Source organism: Monodelphis domestica, chromosome 3, assembly GCF_027887165.1.
Source record: "Monodelphis domestica isolate mMonDom1 chromosome 3, mMonDom1.pri, whole genome shotgun sequence".
NCBI lineage: Eukaryota > Metazoa > Chordata > Mammalia > Didelphimorphia > Didelphidae > Monodelphis > Monodelphis domestica.
This window is the reverse complement of record NC_077229.1, coordinates 343,227,635-343,247,091: the sequence shown is the minus strand read 5'-3', so window position 1 is coordinate 343,247,091 and position 19,457 is coordinate 343,227,635. Positions and strand designations below refer to the sequence as shown.

General features: G+C 46.9%; 3 protein-coding genes across 3 annotated transcripts; all 3 read right to left on the bottom strand.

The window, feature by feature from the left end:
- Positions 1 to 5,520: 5,520 nt before the first annotated feature.
- LOC130458454 (mRNA export factor GLE1-like) lies at positions 5,521 to 7,608 on the bottom strand. The gene has a single exon (XM_056824215.1). It carries the CDS (start codon positions 7,606 to 7,608, stop codon positions 5,521 to 5,523), a length of 2,088 nt encoding a protein of 695 aa, XP_056680193.1.
- Positions 7,609 to 10,939: 3,331 nt separating this feature from the next.
- LOC130458113 (mRNA export factor GLE1-like) lies at positions 10,940 to 13,027 on the bottom strand. The gene has a single exon (XM_056821094.1). It carries the CDS (start codon positions 13,025 to 13,027, stop codon positions 10,940 to 10,942), a length of 2,088 nt encoding a protein of 695 aa, XP_056677072.1.
- A 3,328-nt stretch (positions 13,028 to 16,355) lies between these two features.
- Positions 16,356 to 18,443, bottom strand: LOC130458112 (mRNA export factor GLE1-like). Its single transcript, XM_056821093.1, has one exon. It carries the CDS (start codon positions 18,441 to 18,443, stop codon positions 16,356 to 16,358), a length of 2,088 nt encoding a protein of 695 aa, XP_056677071.1.
- Positions 18,444 to 19,457: the final 1,014 nt, after the last annotated feature.

Here is a 19,457-nt window from a genome sequence, read left to right as displayed (position 1 = left end):
AAAATCCTCTCTGGAGCCATAACATTCCAACTGAGTGACAAATACCAAAAGCATATCTAGAATCCATACAAATTGTTGTGTTTTTATCCTTGGCAATTATACAAGCTTATTTTAGAGCTATGAGTTCTGCTCCTTGAGCGCTAATGTTAGAAGGTAGTGAAGCTGACCATTCAGTGACAAATTCTGAGACTATGGCAGCTCCAGTGTAACGTATGCCATCCCTCATAAAAGAGGAACCGTCAGTAAATAAAATCAGATCTGCACTGTATAAGGGAGTGTCCAAGAGATTATCTCGAGGCTTTTCTGCCATGGACACTAATGTTTCACAGTTATGTAATGGTTCTCCTGAAGTACTTAAATCTGGAAGCAAGGTGGCAGGGTTAAGAGTTGAACAGCATTTCAAGGTAATATTTTCACTATTTAATAAGGTTATTTCATACCTTGTAATTCTCTGATCCAAGAATGCCTGTTTTCTATGTTTTATCAATAATGCTTCTATCTCATGTGGGCACATTATTGTTAATGGACATCCCAATACTAAATCAACGGTTTTTGTTACTAGTAAGGCTGTAGCAGCTACTCCTCTAAGGCATGGTGGTGCTCCTGCTGCTGCTGGGTCTAGTTGGGCAGAATAATAAGCAATTGGATGCTGAGAAGGTCCCAAAGTCTGAGTTAACACACCAGAGGCTACTCCTCTTCGCTCATGCACATATAAATTAAATGGCTTGTTGTAATCTGGGATGCCTAGAGCAGGGGCAGACATGATAGCCTTTTTTAGATCTGATAGAGCTGACAAGTGTTCAGGCTCTAATTTGAGGGGTCCAGGAACCGAATCGTTTGTTAATGCTATAAGGGGTTTAGTAATTTCCCCATAGCAAGGAATCCATTGTCTACAAAACCCTGTTGTTCCTAAAATTGCTCTCAGCTGTTTCTTAGTGGTAGGAGCACTCAATTTTTGAATATTCTCAATTTGTTTTGGAGAAATATAATGAGCACCCGCAGTCAAGATGAATCCCAAATATTCTACTTTTTGGAGACACCATTGAACTTTATCCTTAGAGATTTTATGTCCTCTTTTGTGCAATTCCAAAAGAAGGTGTTTGCTATCTTCTTGACATGTTTTTGCATCTGTTGAAGCCAAGAGTAGATCATCTACATATATGATTAATTTGCTATTTTTAAATGTTGTCTGTGTCTTGGCTCAAAATATTCTCAAATAAGCTCAGACTTTCAACATAACCCTGTGGCAGCCGATACCAGGTATATTGTGAGCCCTTCCAGGTGAAAGCAAAAATATGCCTGGAGTTCTCATGTATTGGTATGGAAAAGAAAGCTGAACACAAGTCTACTACTGTAAAGTATGTTGCTGTGCTCGGAATAGATGAAATAATAGTATGGATGTTAGAAACTATGGAGTGTCTCTTTATAATGTGATTATTCACTGCCCTTAGATCCTGTACGAATCTATAGACGTGCTTGCCATCGGGCCCTCTTTTTGGTTTTTTAATTGGCAGGATGGGCGTGTTGTATTCAGATTTGCAAGGGATTATTATTCCCTGTTCTATTAATGAGTTAATAACTGCTGTAATACCCTCAATTGCCTCCTTTGAGAGGGGATACTGAGGGATAGAAGGAGGTGGGCTAGATTTAGTTTTTATCTGCACAGGAACAGCCGACTTAAGTAAACCTACATCAGAAGAAGATGTGGCCCAAAAAGACTCTGGTATATCTTTAGGTATTTCAAAAGTGGAAGGCTCTTTTGCCTCCTGGTTTTCCAAGAGAAGTACAGGGAGTAAATTTAAAGATTCCTCTGGTACTTCTAATGATAATGAGCCATCTGGGGAGCAGGTTTTTGTGGCTCTGAGTTTGCATAGAAGGTCCCTCCCCAGCAAATTTAAAGGGGAGTCAGGCATCAAAAGGAAGGAGTGTTGTACCTCTAGGGGTCCTACAGACACCATTCTAGGAGGAAGTCTTTTAACTCTTTGGGTTATTCCTGATACTCCCATTACATTCTCTGAGCCAACAGAATAACATTGTAAATCAGGTGTTATCTTTAATACAGACCACGAAGCTCTGGTGTCTAATAGACAATCATAATAGGTGTTACCCACCTTTAAGGTAACATGGGGTTCATTAGTATGGGGGGGAAGTGGATAGGGGCAATGGGTAGTAGGACATCAGAGTCTGGGAAATCAAAGGTTGTATCCTCTGATTCCTGTGCCCCAGCCCCCACCCCCGGAAACCATCATTGTGTTTGGGATATTCCTTGGGCACCCCCCTGAAGGGCACCTCTCTGAGGGTCATTAGTACCTCAAGTATTTTTGGACGAGCGCCATTTCTCATATATTGTTGTTGTTAATTATCATTATAATTTTCTTCATTTAGAGCATTATAATTATTTTCCCAATTCCTATTTCTATAATTCTGGTTTCTAAAGTTCTTATTTTTATATTCATTATAGTTATTTCCATAGTCATTATTATAATTTCTAGATTTCTGGTTTCTATAACCATTATCATCATTTCTATAGTTATTATTTCTAAAGCTATTATTAAACTGTGTATTCCTTCCAAACATCTTAAGAAAGGTTCTACATTCCATCATTTTGTGGCCCTTCTTCTCATAGAAGTGGCAAGTAATGGATTGATAATTGGATTTCTGGAGAGGGGCAATTGTTGTTGGTTCATTATCATGCCCACTTTCTAATTTAGTTATCCTATCTATTAAATATCTCATTTTTTTCTTCATTTCCTCCATGTCATCCTTATTTTCTTCCTCCTTTCCTTTGTTTCCCTTTAAAACATATATAGCTGTTTTTCACAATTCTTCAAGGTCCATATCTGACCATCTTGGGCATTGCATTCTAAAATAATTCTTAATTAATTTGCAAGAGTTATTTACAAAGATCCTTCTAACTTGTCTTAAACTACTCTCTTTCGTTAGATTCTAATCTAAGTATCTGTCCCCAAACTCGATTATTGTATCCATAAATCTAGAAGGTGTTTCTTCTTCCTTTTGCTTAATTTTTTCCAGTTCCATGCACTTATCTGTACTGTTTGCACATTACTTCATTGCCGTGAGGATGGCCTCTCTACAAAGGTATAGTTGTAGATAATCCTCAGGATTGTTATAGTCCCATTCGGGATCCTGAGATAGCCAATGTGCTGCACTCCGCCCCTGGGTTTTGTTGACATGAGCAATTATTTTATTTTTTCACGTTCACTTAAAAAAGCCTATAGTAAGTTCTCAACGTCTTTGTAAGATGGATTATACTGAAAAAAATATGTCTCCCATCTTTTTTGTTACTAGAAAAGGATCTTGTTCATATGTGGAGATATTTCATGTAAATTCATTTATTTCTTGGGGAGTAAACGGTATCCTATGTCTTAAAGTCACCACATCCCCATTCCATCCTATTTCAGTTACTTCTCTTAGAGGAAACAGGCCTCTAGTTGAATTTTGTACCTGTGGGTCAGTTTGACTAGGACAGGTTTCTCTAGGAGAACAAGATCCCCTTTGCGTTGGAATTTGGTTTTCTGTAGGAGAGGAAACATGAGAAACTGGGATTGCAGGGGAAGGGTTTTGGGGATTAAATTCAGTCAAGATTTGCACTGCACGAGAGAAGCAGTCTGTTAACTGGGCTATAGGGAAGGTGTTTTCCATCTCTATTTCAGGGATTGAAATTTCCTCATTCAAAGGTTCAGAAACAGGTCTGTTTCTGGTAGAGTGGGTGTTTGCCAATTGATCCTGTAAGAAACATTTTAGATCTTCTAATTGGAAAAAAAAACAAAAACAAAACAAGTGTGAGACTAGGGGAGGTTTGATAAGGGAGCCTTGAGAAGTACCTTTTAATTCTAGATCAACTGTCATGTCCAAGTCCGCTGGACATGTCTAAAGATGACTAAGTGACCTCGTACTTATCAACTAAGATACTTTATTAGCAATCAGTTAGTCTTATCTCTGCCCTGCCAGGGAAAAAGCACTCAGGTACCCCACAGTGGATGGACTCCAGTGTCAGAGAAGGAGAACTCTGGCCACCTGCAACAACCACACTTACATATAGGCACCACGCTATGACCCTAAAGACATAGCCAAGGGCGTAGGGAATGATTGATCTCATGAGACCCAAACAAGAATCCACTCTACCACGAGTTAGAAATAAAACTTTTATTAATGGTTTTAGAAGTGTATTCAATCATTCAGAGAACGAATCACTTCATATCACATTCGTATTAAAAAAAAAACTATTACACATATACATTATACACATCATCAAGGCATATAGATGTACCTACTGAGGTTAAAGGAGAAGGGTTCTTTTCTTCACAACAAATCTAAAATCTCCCAACAATTCAAGATCTGGATTTCCCTGAAGGACATAGGAGACCAGTGTCTTCTGGTTATTCTGCAGATTCATAACATCTATGTGTGCTCAACTTGTGGCTCCTTAAAACTCCCTCGACATTGAATACCGAGAGCACTGACCTCTGAATCTTAGATTAACTGCAAAAATTAAATGGGATTTGGCCACGATGTGGACAATTAAAGCAAAGCAAGCCCTAAGGAAATTAATACTCTGCAAAAGCTCCCAATACCGCCACTATTAAACATCCATTTGGCTCATCCAACTCAACTGCATCTTTAGATGGGATATATATGCATTGCTGAAGGGAGCATGCATTTTTTTTTAATTGAACAAACTCTCTCTGAACCACATATAATACAAAGTTGTGAGAAGCAAATCAACCAGAAGCCAGACATGATTCTAAACATAATAGGCTCTGGAATACACTTATGACGGTTTTACCAATGATCATTACCAAAAGCATTCTCCAAAGCATTGCTCCTTTTCAAGGGATTTGGCTAAATATGAAGAGCTCGCTGTGCTCTGAAGCTAATGTCCAAACCGCTAGACAAATACAGACAAAGGGGAGGAAAAGGGAGACAGGTGGTGTGGCAGGAAGGGCACCGAACTTGGGGTTAGAAGACTTACGTTCACATCGTAACTTCATCACTGAAGAGCAAAGTAACTCTGAGTAAGCCACAAGCTTTCTGAGCCCGCGTCCTCATCTGGCAATCAGGGACAAGAGTAGGAATTACACTACCTCTCTGAACGAGTTTGTGGTAAGGAGCAAGATAACGGGAAAGCACTTTGTAACTGTAAAATGATGACCAATGTGAAGTGTTACCATCATAATTACAGACCAATAGCCGTTCTCTATGTCTTTCATGAAGAATCAAAGTGCAGTTCCTTTCCCTGTCATGGTCGTGAAAGCCAATTGTCTTGGTGACTCCTGTTTCTGCGAGGTGAAGACTTCTTTCCGTAATTCATGATGAAGTTTGAGAAGACGTCCAAACTGTGAAAACCACCTGGGCCTGGCCATGAGATTTAAAAAAAAAAAAAAAAACCCAACTCCATGTTCAGATTTCAAAACCTGAGCCCATTTCCCCTCGAATTCTGCTGTCTTCTGTTCTTGGATTCCTTTTCCTCCAAGAAAGGAAGCAGCACCTAAGCCACCATCAGGAAAGCCAGAAAGAAGGCGGCAGGGAGCCCTTTGGGACGGGGATCTCCCCTTGCTGCAGACAGTTCTCCAGGAACCGTTCGAGACGTATCAAAGACCCCATCTGTCCTGAACTGGTGATGGCTTCAATTCGGGGAAAATATTCTTCCTTTATGAGTAGCATCATCTTCCAGAACTGAAGCTGGTACTGTTTCATGAGCGCATTCCCACATACCTCTAAGAAGTCAAAGAGAAGAGTGGCGGTCACATCTGCCAGAGGCTCCATGTTCAGGAGCTGTGCCAGCCAGCGCCAGCCATGGTTTAAGCCATGAGGATGAGCCCCTTGTCTCTCTGCATAAGGCCAGCGGAGTTGAATGATAGCAGCGTAGAGACGAATCATGCCAGACATCCTCTTCAGAAAGCTATCTTGTTGTTCTACTTTGGAATCCTTGACTTGGTAGCCAAGGAGTTTCTGATATTCTTCCGAGGCCATGCCCTCCTGGAAGGCTGGGTAGAAAGGCACGGAGTAAGGGCATTTTTTGTGAAGATGAGCAAGGATGAGTTCCCCCACTCTGGGATGGAGTTCCCAGATTCCGGATGCCACAGCAGCAATGGGGAATGCTGCTTCGTGATGAGAAGCCACTTCTTCTTCTCCTTGTTTCACGAATTTCTCTGCCAGCTTGTAGTGGACAAAGTCCAGGCCTTGTTGGTGGTTTGTCACTGACACAGACCGACCACCGCAGGGGACAGCTTTCCCCAAGAGCAGATTGTTGATCTTGTCAAAGATCTCCTTCAGCTGTGAGCCTGCTATTGTAGAGATCTGGCTCACAGGAATAGTGGCAGCTTTCTGCAGGTCCATTTTGATCTTCTTGGCCTCCTGATCTTTGCTATTGGTTAATGCATCAAAAGCCAAGACACATTGATTGGCAGCATCCTGTAGCTGCTGGTACCACTGCATGGTACCGTCTCCTGCTTTGACGTGGAGGCCTTCTCTCTGTTTCCCTCCGGGACACTGACCAGGATCTGGGGTCTCCTTCTCGGCTCTCGGCCGCTGCTCCAATTGCCCCTGTTTGTCCTCGCACTCCTCTTCATCTGGCCTCCTCTTTTCCTCAGTAGCCTTGGCCATCTCCTGCTGTAAACCAGTAAGCACGTGCCGCATTTCCTGCAGGGCCCGTTCTGCGGTGGCTTCATCTTCTGGGGCAGGAAAACCTCTCTCACTGGCGCTCCGAATGATGTCTGAAATAAGCGCACACAACTGGTCTCCCCTGCCTCCAAATGCAGACAGATCCCGTCTCGGTAGGCCGTTGTGCCGATAACTGGCACCCAGCTGCTGGTTGAGCTGCAGTGCCTCCTCTTGGAGGGCATAGAGACGCCGCCAGCGATCCTGGCCTTCTTCTTTCCTGAGCCGTCCTTGCCCCGTGTGCCTCGATGGCTGCTGCTCAGCCTCACGCAGCTTCGGGTGGAGCATGTGGGCTCTGTGACGATGTTCCTCTTGGAGCTGCTCCTGCTGACCCTGTGTTTCTCGGAAACTTTTCTCCATCCCTTCCCGAAGGTCCTGATACTCCTTGTGCTGTTTCCGTGACGTCCGTTCATCAAACCGCTTCAGCTGCTCTGAGGCCATCTCAGAGAGGAGCCTTGCCTTCCTCTCATGCTCTTCCTGCCTCTGCCTCAGTCCTCTAGTTCCCTTCAGCCTGTGTACCTCCTCATACAATCGAATGCATCCTTCCACCTCCGTTCCCCGCGAGGGGCGAAGTACCACAGATTTTGCCTGATGGAGTTCATCCTCCTGACGCCGAGTTCCACTTGGAGCTGCAAGGGAAACTGGCGAGGAGACCTTTGCATGTCTGGCAGGGGTCTGAGGAACAGACAGTACTTGGTCAGGAGCAGAAGAGAGCGATGAATCCTCAGAGGGAAGTCGATTCTGCTGAGAGGGAGGCAAGATGTGGTCCGCCACGCATCCAGAGGAAGTCGACCACTCAGGAATGGACATGCGTTCTTCCAAAGTCTCCTGGCCCCTCAACGGCCAGTCGCGGTGGTAGGACAAGGGTCCTCTGTCGGAGCTCCTCGGGGCCTGCAGGGCCTCCCAGCAGCGGCCCTCTGAAGCCATCACCGCTTCCCGCACAGACCCGACCACGGCTTCCACGCCCGCGCCGGGCGGCAGCTCACAAGAAGAAAGGCTGGTCACAAGTCCGACACTCGAGTCGGCCGCCGTGGCCTATTCTATCTCAACTCAGAAGTTTCTTTACCAAAGAGAGAGGAGACAATAAAGTAGGAAAATGTACAGGGGATAGAAAAGTGATTTCTCCTCTCTCAATCCAGGCCGAGATTACTCACTACTGGCCTTCCTGGGTGAGAGATTTAATCAGGAGGACTCCTCCAAGATGGAAGCGAGCTCTCTCCAGAAACTAGGAGAGGAGTCAGCCTTTCCCTCACCCCACTAAAAAGTAGCCCAGGAGTCAAAGTCCAAGTCGGAACAGAGCTCCCAGCCTCAGTCTCTAGCTCAGCTCCCTCTCTCTCCAGTCAGGAGAGTAGCTCCACAAGAGTGACTCAAGTCCCAGGATCCTTGGCTTTTTATGGTGCTTTCTTGTCCCCTCCCCTCTTCACAGGGGCCAATCACAGTTTTAGAGGGCAGGGCTTCAGTGGGAACCAGTGCTCCCCTTCTGGAGGGGTGGCTACTCATCAAGAGGGTTCACACCTTCCTGGCTGTCTGGGATTCTGGAGGTGTGAACTCTGCTCAGAGGATTCACAAGTTTGGGCCATTTTGGCCAAGGCCTTTCACTGACTTCACATCTAAGTTCACACGGCCTGCCCATGCATCCTACCCTAGCCCCTCCACCCTAAGTTCACACTTAAGTTCACACCCTACTCATTCCTCCACACCTCACCCCTTTGCATTCTTTCCCCCAGCTAATGACCCTTCTTCCTCTGCCCCTCCTTCCCACCCCGCCCAATTCCATTCCCATACCCTTCCCACCTCTGATCCTTCTGGGCCTATGGGACAACACCAAACCCTCCCTCTCAGTGGCCCCAACCCTCCCCTTTCTTTCTCCCACCGACCCCATTGACAATGGATTAAGAAGCCTGGAAACAGGAACAGGAGTAGCCCGTGATTCGGATCGGTCATTCCCATTAAGGGAAGTACCCACTTTTAATGACAATGGAAACTTGGTGTCTGTAAGATGCCACACACCTTTTTAACCTTGAAGATTTAGATCAATTCAAGGACGATCTGCCATCGTTTGAGGAAGAACCAATACGAATGATAAGAGGATTGGAGGGCGTATTCAGAACTTTTGACCCCACTTGGGTGGATGTTGGACATTGATTTAGAAACATTTTTGACAAAAAGAGGAGGAAAAAAAACCAAATAAACACGTCATCTCTCTGGCTAATCAGAAGAGAAGAGAGGTAGGAAAGGACACTATTGGCCAACAGAAGAACCAGATTATACAAAACTTCACCAGGCCAGAGAAGCATTTTTGATAGGCCAAGAGAGCGTGCTCAGAAGGACCTGAAAAATGGTGAAACTTTGAAAGAACCCGACAAGAACTTGATGGAGACCCTTTCCCAGGTTATGGACGGACTTATTGACGTAGGAAATACGTATATGCACCTTGATTTGTCCAGAGAAAGGGACATTAGGCAAAAACATAGGCAATTCGTAAGCTGAATAGTGCCAAAAAGAGCACACAGAAAAAAAAAAACAAAAAAAAACGAGTGTGAGACTCGGGGAGGTTTGATAAGGGAGCCTTGAGAAGTACCTTTTAATTCTAGATCAACTGTCATGTCCAAGTCCGCTGGACATGTCTAAAGATGACTAAGTGACCTCGTACTTATCAACTAAGATACTTTATTAGCAATCAGTTAGTCTTATCGCTGCCCTGCCAGGGAAAAAGCACTCAGGTACCCCACAGTGGATGGACTCCAGTGTCAGAGAAGGAGAACTCTGGCCACCTGCAACAACCACACTTACATATAGGCACCACGCTATGACCCTAAAGATAGACAAAGGCGTAGGGAATGATTGCTCTCATGAAGACCCAAACAAGAATCCACTCTACCACGAGTTAGAAATAAAACTTTTATTAATGGTTTTAGAAGTGTATTCAATCATTCAGAGAACGAATCACTTCATATCACATTCGTATTAAAAAAAAAAACTATTACACATATACATTATACACATCATCAAGGCATATAGATGTACCTACTGAGGTTAAAGGAGAAGGGTTCTTTTCTTCACAACAAATCTAAAATCTCCCAACAATTCAAGATCTGGATTTCCCTGAAGGACATAGGAGACCAGTGTCTTCTGGTTATTCTGCAGATTCATAACATCTATGTGTGCTCAACTTGTGGCTCCTTAAAACTCCCTCGACATTGAATACCGAGAGCACTGACCTCTGAATCTTAGATTAACTGCAAAAATTAAATGGGATTTGGCCACGATGTGGACAATTAAAGCAAAGCAAGCCCTAAGGAAATTAATACTCTGCAAAAGCTCCCAATACCGCCACTTTTAAACATCCATTTGGCTCATCCAACTCAACTGCATCTTTAGATGGGATATATATGCATTGCTGAAGGGACCATGCATTTTTTTTTAATTGAACAAACTCTCTCTGAACCACATATAATACAAAGTTGTGAGAAGCAAATCAACCAGAAGCCAGACATGATTCTAAACATAATAGGCTCTGGAATACACTTATGACGGTTTTACCAATGATCATTACCAAAAGCATTCTCCAAAGCTTTGCTCCTTTTCAAGGGATTTGGCTAAATATGAAGAGCTCGCTGTGCTCTGAAGCTAATGTCCAAACCGCTAGACAAATACAGACAAAGGGGAGGAAAAGGGAGACAGGTGCTGTGGCAGGAAGGGCACCGAACTTGGGGTTAGAAGACTTACGTTCACATCGTAACTTCATCACTGAAGAGCAAAGTAACTCTGAGCAAGCCACGAGCTTTCTGAGCCCGCGTCCTCATCTGGCAATCAGGGACAAGAGTAGGAATTACACTACCTCTCTGAACGAGTTTGTGGTAAGGAGCAAGATAACGGGAAAGCACTTTGTAACTGTAAAATGATGACCAATGTGAAGTATTACCATCATAATTACAGACCAATAGCCGTTCTTTATGTCTTTCATGAAGAATCAAAGTGCAGTTCCTTTCCCTGTCATGGTCGTGAAAGCCAATTGTCTTGGTGACTCCTGTTTCTGCGAGGTGAAGACTTCTTTCCGTAATTCATGATGAAGTTTGAGAAGACGTCCAAACTGTGAAAACCACCTGGGCCTGGCCATGAGATTTAAAAAAAAAAAACAAAAAACCCAACTCCATGTTCAGATTTCAAAACCTGAGCCCATTTCCCCTCGAATTCTGCTGTCTTCTGTTCTTGGATTCCTTTTCCTCCAAGAAAGGAAGCAGCACCTAAGCCACCATCAGGAAAGCCAGAAAGAAGGCGGCAGGGAGCCCTTTGGGACGGGGATCTCCCCTTGCTGCAGACAGTTCTCCAGGAACCGTTCGAGACGTATCAAAGACCCCATCTGTCCTGAACTGGTGATGGCTTCAATTCGGGGAAAATATTCTTCCTTTATGAGTAGCATCATCTTCCAGAACTGAAGCTGGTACTGTTTCATGAGCGCATTCCCACATACCTCTAAGAAGTCAAAGAGAAGAGTGGCGGTCACATCTGCCAGAGGCTCCATGTTCAGGAGCTGTGCCAGCCAGCGCCAGCCATGGTTTAAGCCATGAGGATGAGCCCCTTGTCTCTCTGCATTAGGCCAGCGGAGTTGAATGATAGCAGCGTAGAGACGAATCATGCCAGACATCCTCTTCAGAAAGCTATCTTGTTGTTCTACTTTGGAATCCTTGACTTGGTAGCCAAGGAGCTTCTGATATTCTTCCGAGGCCATGCCCTCCTGGAAGGCTGGGTAGAAAGGCACGGAGTAAGGGCATTTTTTGTGAAGATGAGCAAGGATGAGTTCCCCCACTCTGGGATGGAGTTCCCAGATTCCGGATGCCACAGCAGCAATGGGGAATGCTGCTTCGTGATGAGAAGCCACTTCTTCTTCTCCTTGTTTCACGAATTTCTCTGCCAGCTTGTAGTGGACAAAGTCCAGGCCTTGTTGGTGGTTTGTCACTGACACAGACCGACCACCGCAGGGGACAGCTTTCCCCAAGAGCAGATTGTTGATCTTGTCAAAGATCTCCTTCAGCTGTGAGCCTGCTATTGTAGAGATCTGGCTCACAGGAATAGTGGCAGCTTTCTGCAGGTCCATTTTGATCTTCTTGGCCTCCTGATCTTTGCTATTGGTTAATGCATCAAAAGCCAAGACACATTGATTGGCAGCATCCTGTAGCTGCTGGTACCACTGCATGGTACCGTCTCCTGCTTTGACGTGGAGGCCTTCTCTCTGTTTCCCTCCGGGACACTGACCAGGATCTGGGGTCTCCTTCTCGGCTCTCGGCCGCTGCTCCAATTGCCCCTGTTTGTCCTCGCACTCCTCTTCATCTGGCCTCCTCTTTTCCTCAGTAGCCTTGGCCATCTCCTGCTGTAAACCAGTAAGCACGTGCCGCATTTCCTGCAGGGCCCGTTCTGCGGTGGCTTCATCTTCTGGGGCAGGAAAACCTCTCTCACTGGCGCTCCGAATGATGTCTGAAATAAGGGCACACAACTGGTCTCCCCTGCCTCCAAATGCAGACAGATCCCGTCTCGGTAGGCCGTTGTGCCGATAACTGGCACCCAGCTGCTGGTTGAGCTGCAGTGCCTCCTCTTGGAGGGCATAGAGACACCGCCAGCGATCCTGGCCTTCTTCTTTCCTGAGCCGTCCTTGCCCCGTGTGCCTCGATGGCTGCTGCTCAGCCTCACGCAGCTTCGGGTGGAGCATGTGGGCTCTGTGACGATGTTCCTCTTGGAGCTGCTCCTGCTGACCCTGTGTTTCTCGGAAACTTTTCTCCATCCCTTCCCGAAGGTCCTGATACTCCTTGTGCTGTTTCCGTGACGTTCGTTCATCAAACCGCTTCAGCTGCTCTGAGGCCATCTCAGAGAGGAGCCTTGCCTTCCTCTCATGCTCTTCCTGCCTCTGCCTCAGTCCTCTAGTTCCCTTCAGCCAGTGTACCTCCTCATACAATCGAATGCATCCTTCCACCTCCGTTCCCCGCGAGGGGCGAAGTACCACAGATTTTGCCTGATGGAGTTCATCCTCCTGACGCCGAGTTCCACTTGGAGCTGCAAGGGAAACTGGCGAGGAGACCTTTGCATGTCTGGCAGGGGTCTGAGGAACAGACAGTACTTGGTCAGGAGCAGAAGAGAGCGATGAATCCTCAGAGGGAAGTCGATTCTGCTGAGAGGGAGGCAAGATGTGGTCCGCCACGCATCCAGAGGAAGTCGACCACTCAGGAATGGACATGCGTTCTTCCAAAGTCTCCTGGCCCCTCAACGGCCAGTCGCGGTGGTAGGACAAGGGTCCTCTGTCGGAGCTCCTCGGGGCCTGCAGGGCCTCCCAGCAGCGGCCCTCTGACGCCATCACCGCTTCCCGCACAGACCCGACCACGGCTTCCACGCCCGCGCCGGGCGGCAGCTCACAAGAAGAAAGGCTGGTCACAAGTCCGACACTCGAGTCGGCCGCCGTGGCCTATTCTATCTCAACTCAGAAGTTTCTTTACCAAAGAGAGAGGAGACAATAAAGTAGGAAAATGTACAGGGGATAGAAAAGTGATTTCTCCTCTCTCAATCCAGGCCGAGATTACTCACTACTGGCCTTCCTGGGTGAGAGATTTAATCAGGAGGACTCCTCCAAGATGGAAGCGAGCTCTCTCCAGAAACTAGGAGAGGAGTCAGCCTTTCCCTCACCCCACTAAAAAGTAGCCCAGGAGTCAAAGTCCAAGTCGGAACAGAGCTCCCAGCCTCAGTCTCTAGCTCAGCTCCCTCTCTCTCCAGTCAGGAGAGTAGCTCCACAAGAGTGACTCAAGTCCCAGGATCCTTGGCTTTTTATGGTGCTTTCTTGTCCCCTCCCCTCTTCACAGGGGCCAATCACAGCTTTAGAGGGCAGGGCTTCAGTGGGAACCAGTGCTCCCCTTCTGGAGGGGTGGCTACTCATCAAGAGGGTTCACACCTTCCTGGCTGTCTGGGATTCTGGAGGTGTGAACTCTGCTCAGAGGATTCACAAGTTTGGGCCATTTTGGCCAAGGCCTTTCACTGACTTCACATCTAAGTTCACACGGCCTGCCCATGCATCCTACCCTAGCCCCTCCACCCTAAGTTCACACTTAAGTTCACACCCTACTCATTCCTCCACACCTCACCCCTTTGCATTCTTTCCCCCAGCTAATGACCCTTCTTCCTCTGCCCCTCCTTCCCACCCCGCCCAATTCCATTCCCATACCCTTCCCACCTCTGATCCTTCTGGGCCTATGGGACAACACCAAACCCTCCCTCTCAGTGGCCCCAACCCTCCCCTTTCTTTCTCCCACCGACCCCATTGACAATGGATTAAGAAGCCTGGAAACAGGAACAGGAGTAGCCCGTGATTCGGATCGGTCATTCCCATTAAGGGAAGTACCCACATTTAATGACAATGGAAACTTGGTGTCTGTAAGATGCCACACACCTTTTTAACCTTGAAGATTTAGATCAATTCAAGGAAGATCTGCCATCGTTTGAGGAAGAACCAATATGAATGATAAGAGGATTGGAGGGCGTATTCAGAACTTTTGACCCCACTTGGGTGGATGTTGAACATTGATTTAGAAACATTTTTGACAAAAAGAGGAGGAAAAAAAACCAAATAAACACGTCATCTCTCTGGCTAATCAGAAGAGAAGAGAGGTAGGAAAGGACACTATTGGCCAACTGAAGAACCAGATTATACAAAACTTCACCAGGCCAGAGAAGCATTTTTGATAGGCCAAGAGAGCGTGCTCAGAAGGACCTGAAAAATGGTGAAACTTTGAAAGAACCCGACAAGAACTTGATGGAGACCCTTTCCCAGGTTATGGACGGACTTATTGACGTAGGAAATACGTATATGCACCTTGATTTGTCCAGAGAAAGGGACATTAGGCAAAAACATAGGCAATTCGTAAGCTGAATAGTGCCAAAAAGAGCACACAGAAAAAAAAAACAAAAAAAAACGAGTGTGAGACTCGGGGAGGTTTGATAAGGGAGCCTTGAGAAGTACCTTTTAATTCTAGATCAACTGTCATGTCCAAGTCCGCTGGACATGTCTAAAGATGACTAAGTGACCTCGTACTTATCAACTAAGATACTTTATTAGCAATCAGTTAGTCTTATCGCTGCCCTGCCAGGGAAAAAGCACTCAGGTACCCCACAGTGGATGGACTCCAGTGTCAGAGAAGGAGAACTCTGGCCACCTGCAACAACCACACTTACATATAGGCACCATGCTATGACCCTAAAGACATAGCCAAAGGCGTAGGGAATGATTGCTCTCATGAAGACCCAAACAAGAATCCACTCTACCACGAGTTAGAAATAAAACTTTTATTAATGGTTTTAGAAGTGTATTCAATCATTCAGAGAACGAATCACTTCATATCACATTCGTATTAAAAAAAAACTATTACACATATACATTATACACATCATCAAGGCATATAGATGTACCTACTGAGGTTAAAGGAGAAGGGTTCTTTTCTTCACAACAAATCTAAAATCTCCCAACAATTCAAGATCTGGATTTCCCTGAAGGACATAGGAGACCAGTGTCTTCTGGTTATTCTGCAGATTCATAACATCTATGTGTGCTCAACTTGTGGCTCCTTAAAACTCCCTCGACATTGAATACCGAGAGCACTGACCTCTGAATCTTAGATTAACTGCAAAAATTAAATGGGATTTGGCCACGATGTGGACAATTAAAGCAAAGCAAGCCCTAAGGAAATTAATACTCTGCAAAAGCTCCCAATACCGCCACTATTAAACATCCATTTGGCTCATCCAACTCAACTGCATCTTTAGATGGGATATATATGCATTGCTGAAGGGAGCATGCATTTTTTTTTAATTGAACAAACTCTCTCTAAACCACATATAATACAAAGTTGTGAGAAGCAAATCAACCAGAAGCCAGACATGATTCTAAACATAATAGGCTCTGGAACACACTTATGACGGTTTTACCAATGATCATTACCAAAAGCATTCTCCAAAGCTTTGCTCCTTTTCAAGGGATTTGGCTAAATATGAAGAGCTCGCTGTGCTCTGAAGCTAATGTCCAAACCGCTAGACAAATACAGACAAAGGGGAGGAAAAGGGAGACAGGTGCTGTGGCAGGAAGGGCACCGAACTTGGGGTTAGAAGACTTACGTTCACATCGTAACTTCATCACTGAAGAGCAAAGTAACTCTGAGCAAGCCACGAGCTTTCTGAGCCCGCGTCCTCATCTGGCAATCAGGGACAAGAGTAGGAATTACACTACCTCTCTGAACGAGTTTGTGGTAAGGAGCAAGATAACGGGAAAGCACTTTGTAACCGTAAAATGATGACCAATGTGAAGTGTTACCATCATAATTACAGACCAATAGCCGTTCTTTATGTCTTTCATGAAGAATCAAAGTGCAGTTCCTTTCCCTGTCATGGTCGTGAAAGCCAATTGTCTTGGTGACTCCTGTTTCTGCGAGGTGAAGACTTCTTTCCGTAATTCATGATGAAGTTTGAGAAGACGTCCAAACTGTGAAAACCACCTGGGCCTGGCCATGAGATTTAAAAAAAAAAAAAAAAACCCAACTCCATGTTCAGATTTCAAAACCTGAGCCCATTTCCCCTCGAATTCTGCTGTCTTCTGTTCTTGGATTCCTTTTCCTCCAAGAAAGGAAGCAGCACCTAAGCCACCATCAGGAAAGCCAGAAAGAAGGCGGCAGGGAGCCCTTTGGGACGGGGATCTCCCCTTGCTGCAGACAGTTCTCCAGGAACCGTTCGAGACGTATCAAAGACCCCATCTGTCCTGAACTGGTGATGGCTTCAATTCGGGGAAAATATTCTTCCTTTATGAGTAGCATCATCTTCCAGAACTGAAGCTGGTACTGTTTCATGAGCGCATTCCCACATACCTCTAAGAAGTCAAAGAGAAGAGTGGCGGTCACATCTGCCAGAGGCTCCATGTTCAGGAGCTGTGCCAGCCAGCGCCAGCCATGGTTTAAGCCATGAGGATGAGCCCCTTGTCTCTCTGCATTAGGCCAGCGGAGTTGAATGATAGCAGCGTAGAGACGAATCATGCCAGACATCCTCTTCAGAAAGCTATCTTGTTGTTCTACTTTGGAATCCTTGACTTGGTAGCCAAGGAGCTTCTGATATTCTTCCGAGGCCATGCCCTCCTGGAAGGCTGGGTAGAAAGGCACGGAGTAAGGGCATTTTTTGTGAAGATGAGCAAGGATGAGTTCCCCCACTCTGGGATGGAGTTCCCAGATTCCGGATGCCACAGCAGCAATGGGGAATGCTGCTTCGTGATGAGAAGCCACTTCTTCTTCTCCTTGTTTCACGAATTTCTCTGCCAGCTTGTAGTGGACAAAGTCCAGGCCTTGTTGGTGGTTTGTCACTGACACAGACCGACCACCGCAGGGGACAGCTTTCCCCAAGAGCAGATTGTTGATCTTGTCAAAGATCTCCTTCAGCTGTGAGCCTGCTATTGTAGAGATCTGGCTCACAGGAATAGTGGCAGCTTTCTGCAGGTCCATTTTGATCTTCTTGGCCTCCTGATCTTTGCTATTGGTTAATGCATCAAAAGCCAAGACACATTGATTGGCAGCATCCTGTAGCTGCTGGTACCACTGCATGGTACCGTCTCCTGCTTTGACGTGGAGGCCTTCTCTCTGTTTCCCTCCGGGACACTGACCAGGATCTGGGGTCTCCTTCTCGGCTCTCGGCCGCTGCTCCAATTGCCCCTGTTTGTCCTCGCACTCCTCTTCATCTGGCCTCCTCTTTTCCTCAGTAGCCTTGGCCATCTCCTGCTGTAAACCAGTAAGCACGTGCCGCATTTCCTGCAGGGCCCGTTCTGCGGTGGCTTCATCTTCTGGGGCAGGAAAACCTCTCTCACTGGCGCTCCGAATGATGTCTGAAATAAGCGCACACAACTGGTCTCCCCTGCCTCCAAATGCAGACAGATCCCGTCTCGGTAGGCCGTTGTGCCGATAACTGGCACCCAGCTGCTGGTTGAGCTGCAGTGCCTCCTCTTGGAGGGCATAGAGACACCGCCAGCGATCCTGGCCTTCTTCTTTCCTGAGCCGTCCTTGCCCCGTGTGCCTCGATGGCTGCTGCTCAGCCTCACGCAGCTTCGGGTGGAGCATGTGGGCTCTGTGACGATGTTCCTCTTGGAGCTGCTCCTGCTGACCCTGTGTTTCTCGGAAACTTTTCTCCATCCCTTCCCGAAGGTCCTGATACTCCTTGTGCTGTTTCCGTGACGTTCGTTCATCAAACCGCTTCAGCTGCTCTGAGGCCATCTCAGAGAGGAGCCTTGCCTTCCTCTCATGCTCTTCCTGCCTCTGCCTCAGTCCTCTAGTTCCCTTCAGCCAGTGTACCTCCTCATACAATCGAATGCATCCTTCCACCTCCGTTCCCCGCGAGGGGCGAAGTACCACAGATTTTGCCTGATGGAGTTCATCCTCCTGACGCCGAGTTCCACTTGGAGCTGCAAGGGAAACTGGCGAGGAGACCTTTGCATGTCTGGCAGGGGTCTGAGGAACAGACAGTACTTGGTCAGGAGCAGAAGAGAGCGATGAATCCTCAGAGGGAAGTCGATTCTGCTGAGAGGGAGGCAAGATGTGGTCCGCCACGCATCCAGAGGAAGTCGACCACTCAGGAATGGACATGCGTTCTTCCAAAGTCTCCTGGCCCCTCAACGGCCAGTCGCGGTGGTAGGACAAGGGTCCTCTGTCGGAGCTCCTCGGGGCCTGCAGGGCCTCCCAGCAGCGGCCCTCTGACGCCATCACCGCTTCCCGCACAGACCCGACCACGGCTTCCACGCCCGCGCCGGGCGGCAGCTCACAAGAAGAAAGGCTGGTCACAAGTCCGACACTCGAGTCGGCCGCCGTGGCCTATTCTATCTCAACTCAGAAGTTTCTTTACCAAAGAGAGAGGAGACAATAAAGTAGGAAAATGTACAGGGGATAGAAAAGTGATTTCTCCTCTCTCAATCCAGGCCGAGATTACTCACTACTGGCCTTCCTGGGTGAGAGATTTAATCAGGAGGACTCCTCCAAGATGGAAGCGAGCTCTCTCCAGAAACTAGGAGAGGAGTCAGCCTTTCCCTCACCCCACTAAAAAGTAGCCCAGGAGTCAAAGTCCAAGTCGGAACAGAGCTCCCAGCCTCAGTCTCTAGCTCAGCTCCCTCTCTCTCCAGTCAGGAGAGTAGCTCCACAAGAGTGACTCAAGTCCCAGGATCCTTGGCTTTTTATGGTGCTTTCTTGTCCCCTCCCCTCTTCACAGGGGCCAATCACAGCTTTAGAGGGCAGGGCTTCAGTGGGAACCAGTGCTCCCCTTCTGGAGGGGTGGCTACTCATCAAGAGGGTTCACACCTTCCTGGCTGTCTGGGATTCTGGAGGTGTGAACTCTGCTCAGAGGATTCACAAGTTTGGGCCATTTTGGCCAAGGCCTTTCACTGACTTCACATCTAAGTTCACACGGCCTGCCCATGCATCCTACCCTAGCCCCTCCACCCTAAGTTCACACTTAAGTTCACACCCTACTCATTCCTCCACACCTCACCCCTTTGCATTCTTTCCCCCAGCTAATGACCCTTCTTCCTCTGCCCCTCCTTCCCACCCCGCCCAATTCCATTCCCATACCCTTCCCACCTCTGATCCTTCTGGGCCTATGGGACAACACCAAACCCTCCCTCTCAGTGGCCCCAACCCTCCCCTTTCTTTCTCCCACCGACCCCATTGACAATGGATTAAGAAGCCTGGAAACAGGAACAGGAGTAGCCCGTGATTCGGATCGGT

Excerpts from the sequence above, each read along its gene's own strand:
- LOC130458454 (XM_056824215.1), bottom strand. The coding sequence starts at position 7,608 with ATGGCTTCAGAGGGCCGCTGCTGGGAGGCCCTGCAGGCCCCGAGGAGC.
- LOC130458113 (XM_056821094.1), bottom strand. The coding sequence starts at position 13,027 with ATGGCGTCAGAGGGCCGCTGCTGGGAGGCCCTGCAGGCCCCGAGGAGC.
- LOC130458112 (XM_056821093.1), bottom strand. The coding sequence starts at position 18,443 with ATGGCGTCAGAGGGCCGCTGCTGGGAGGCCCTGCAGGCCCCGAGGAGC.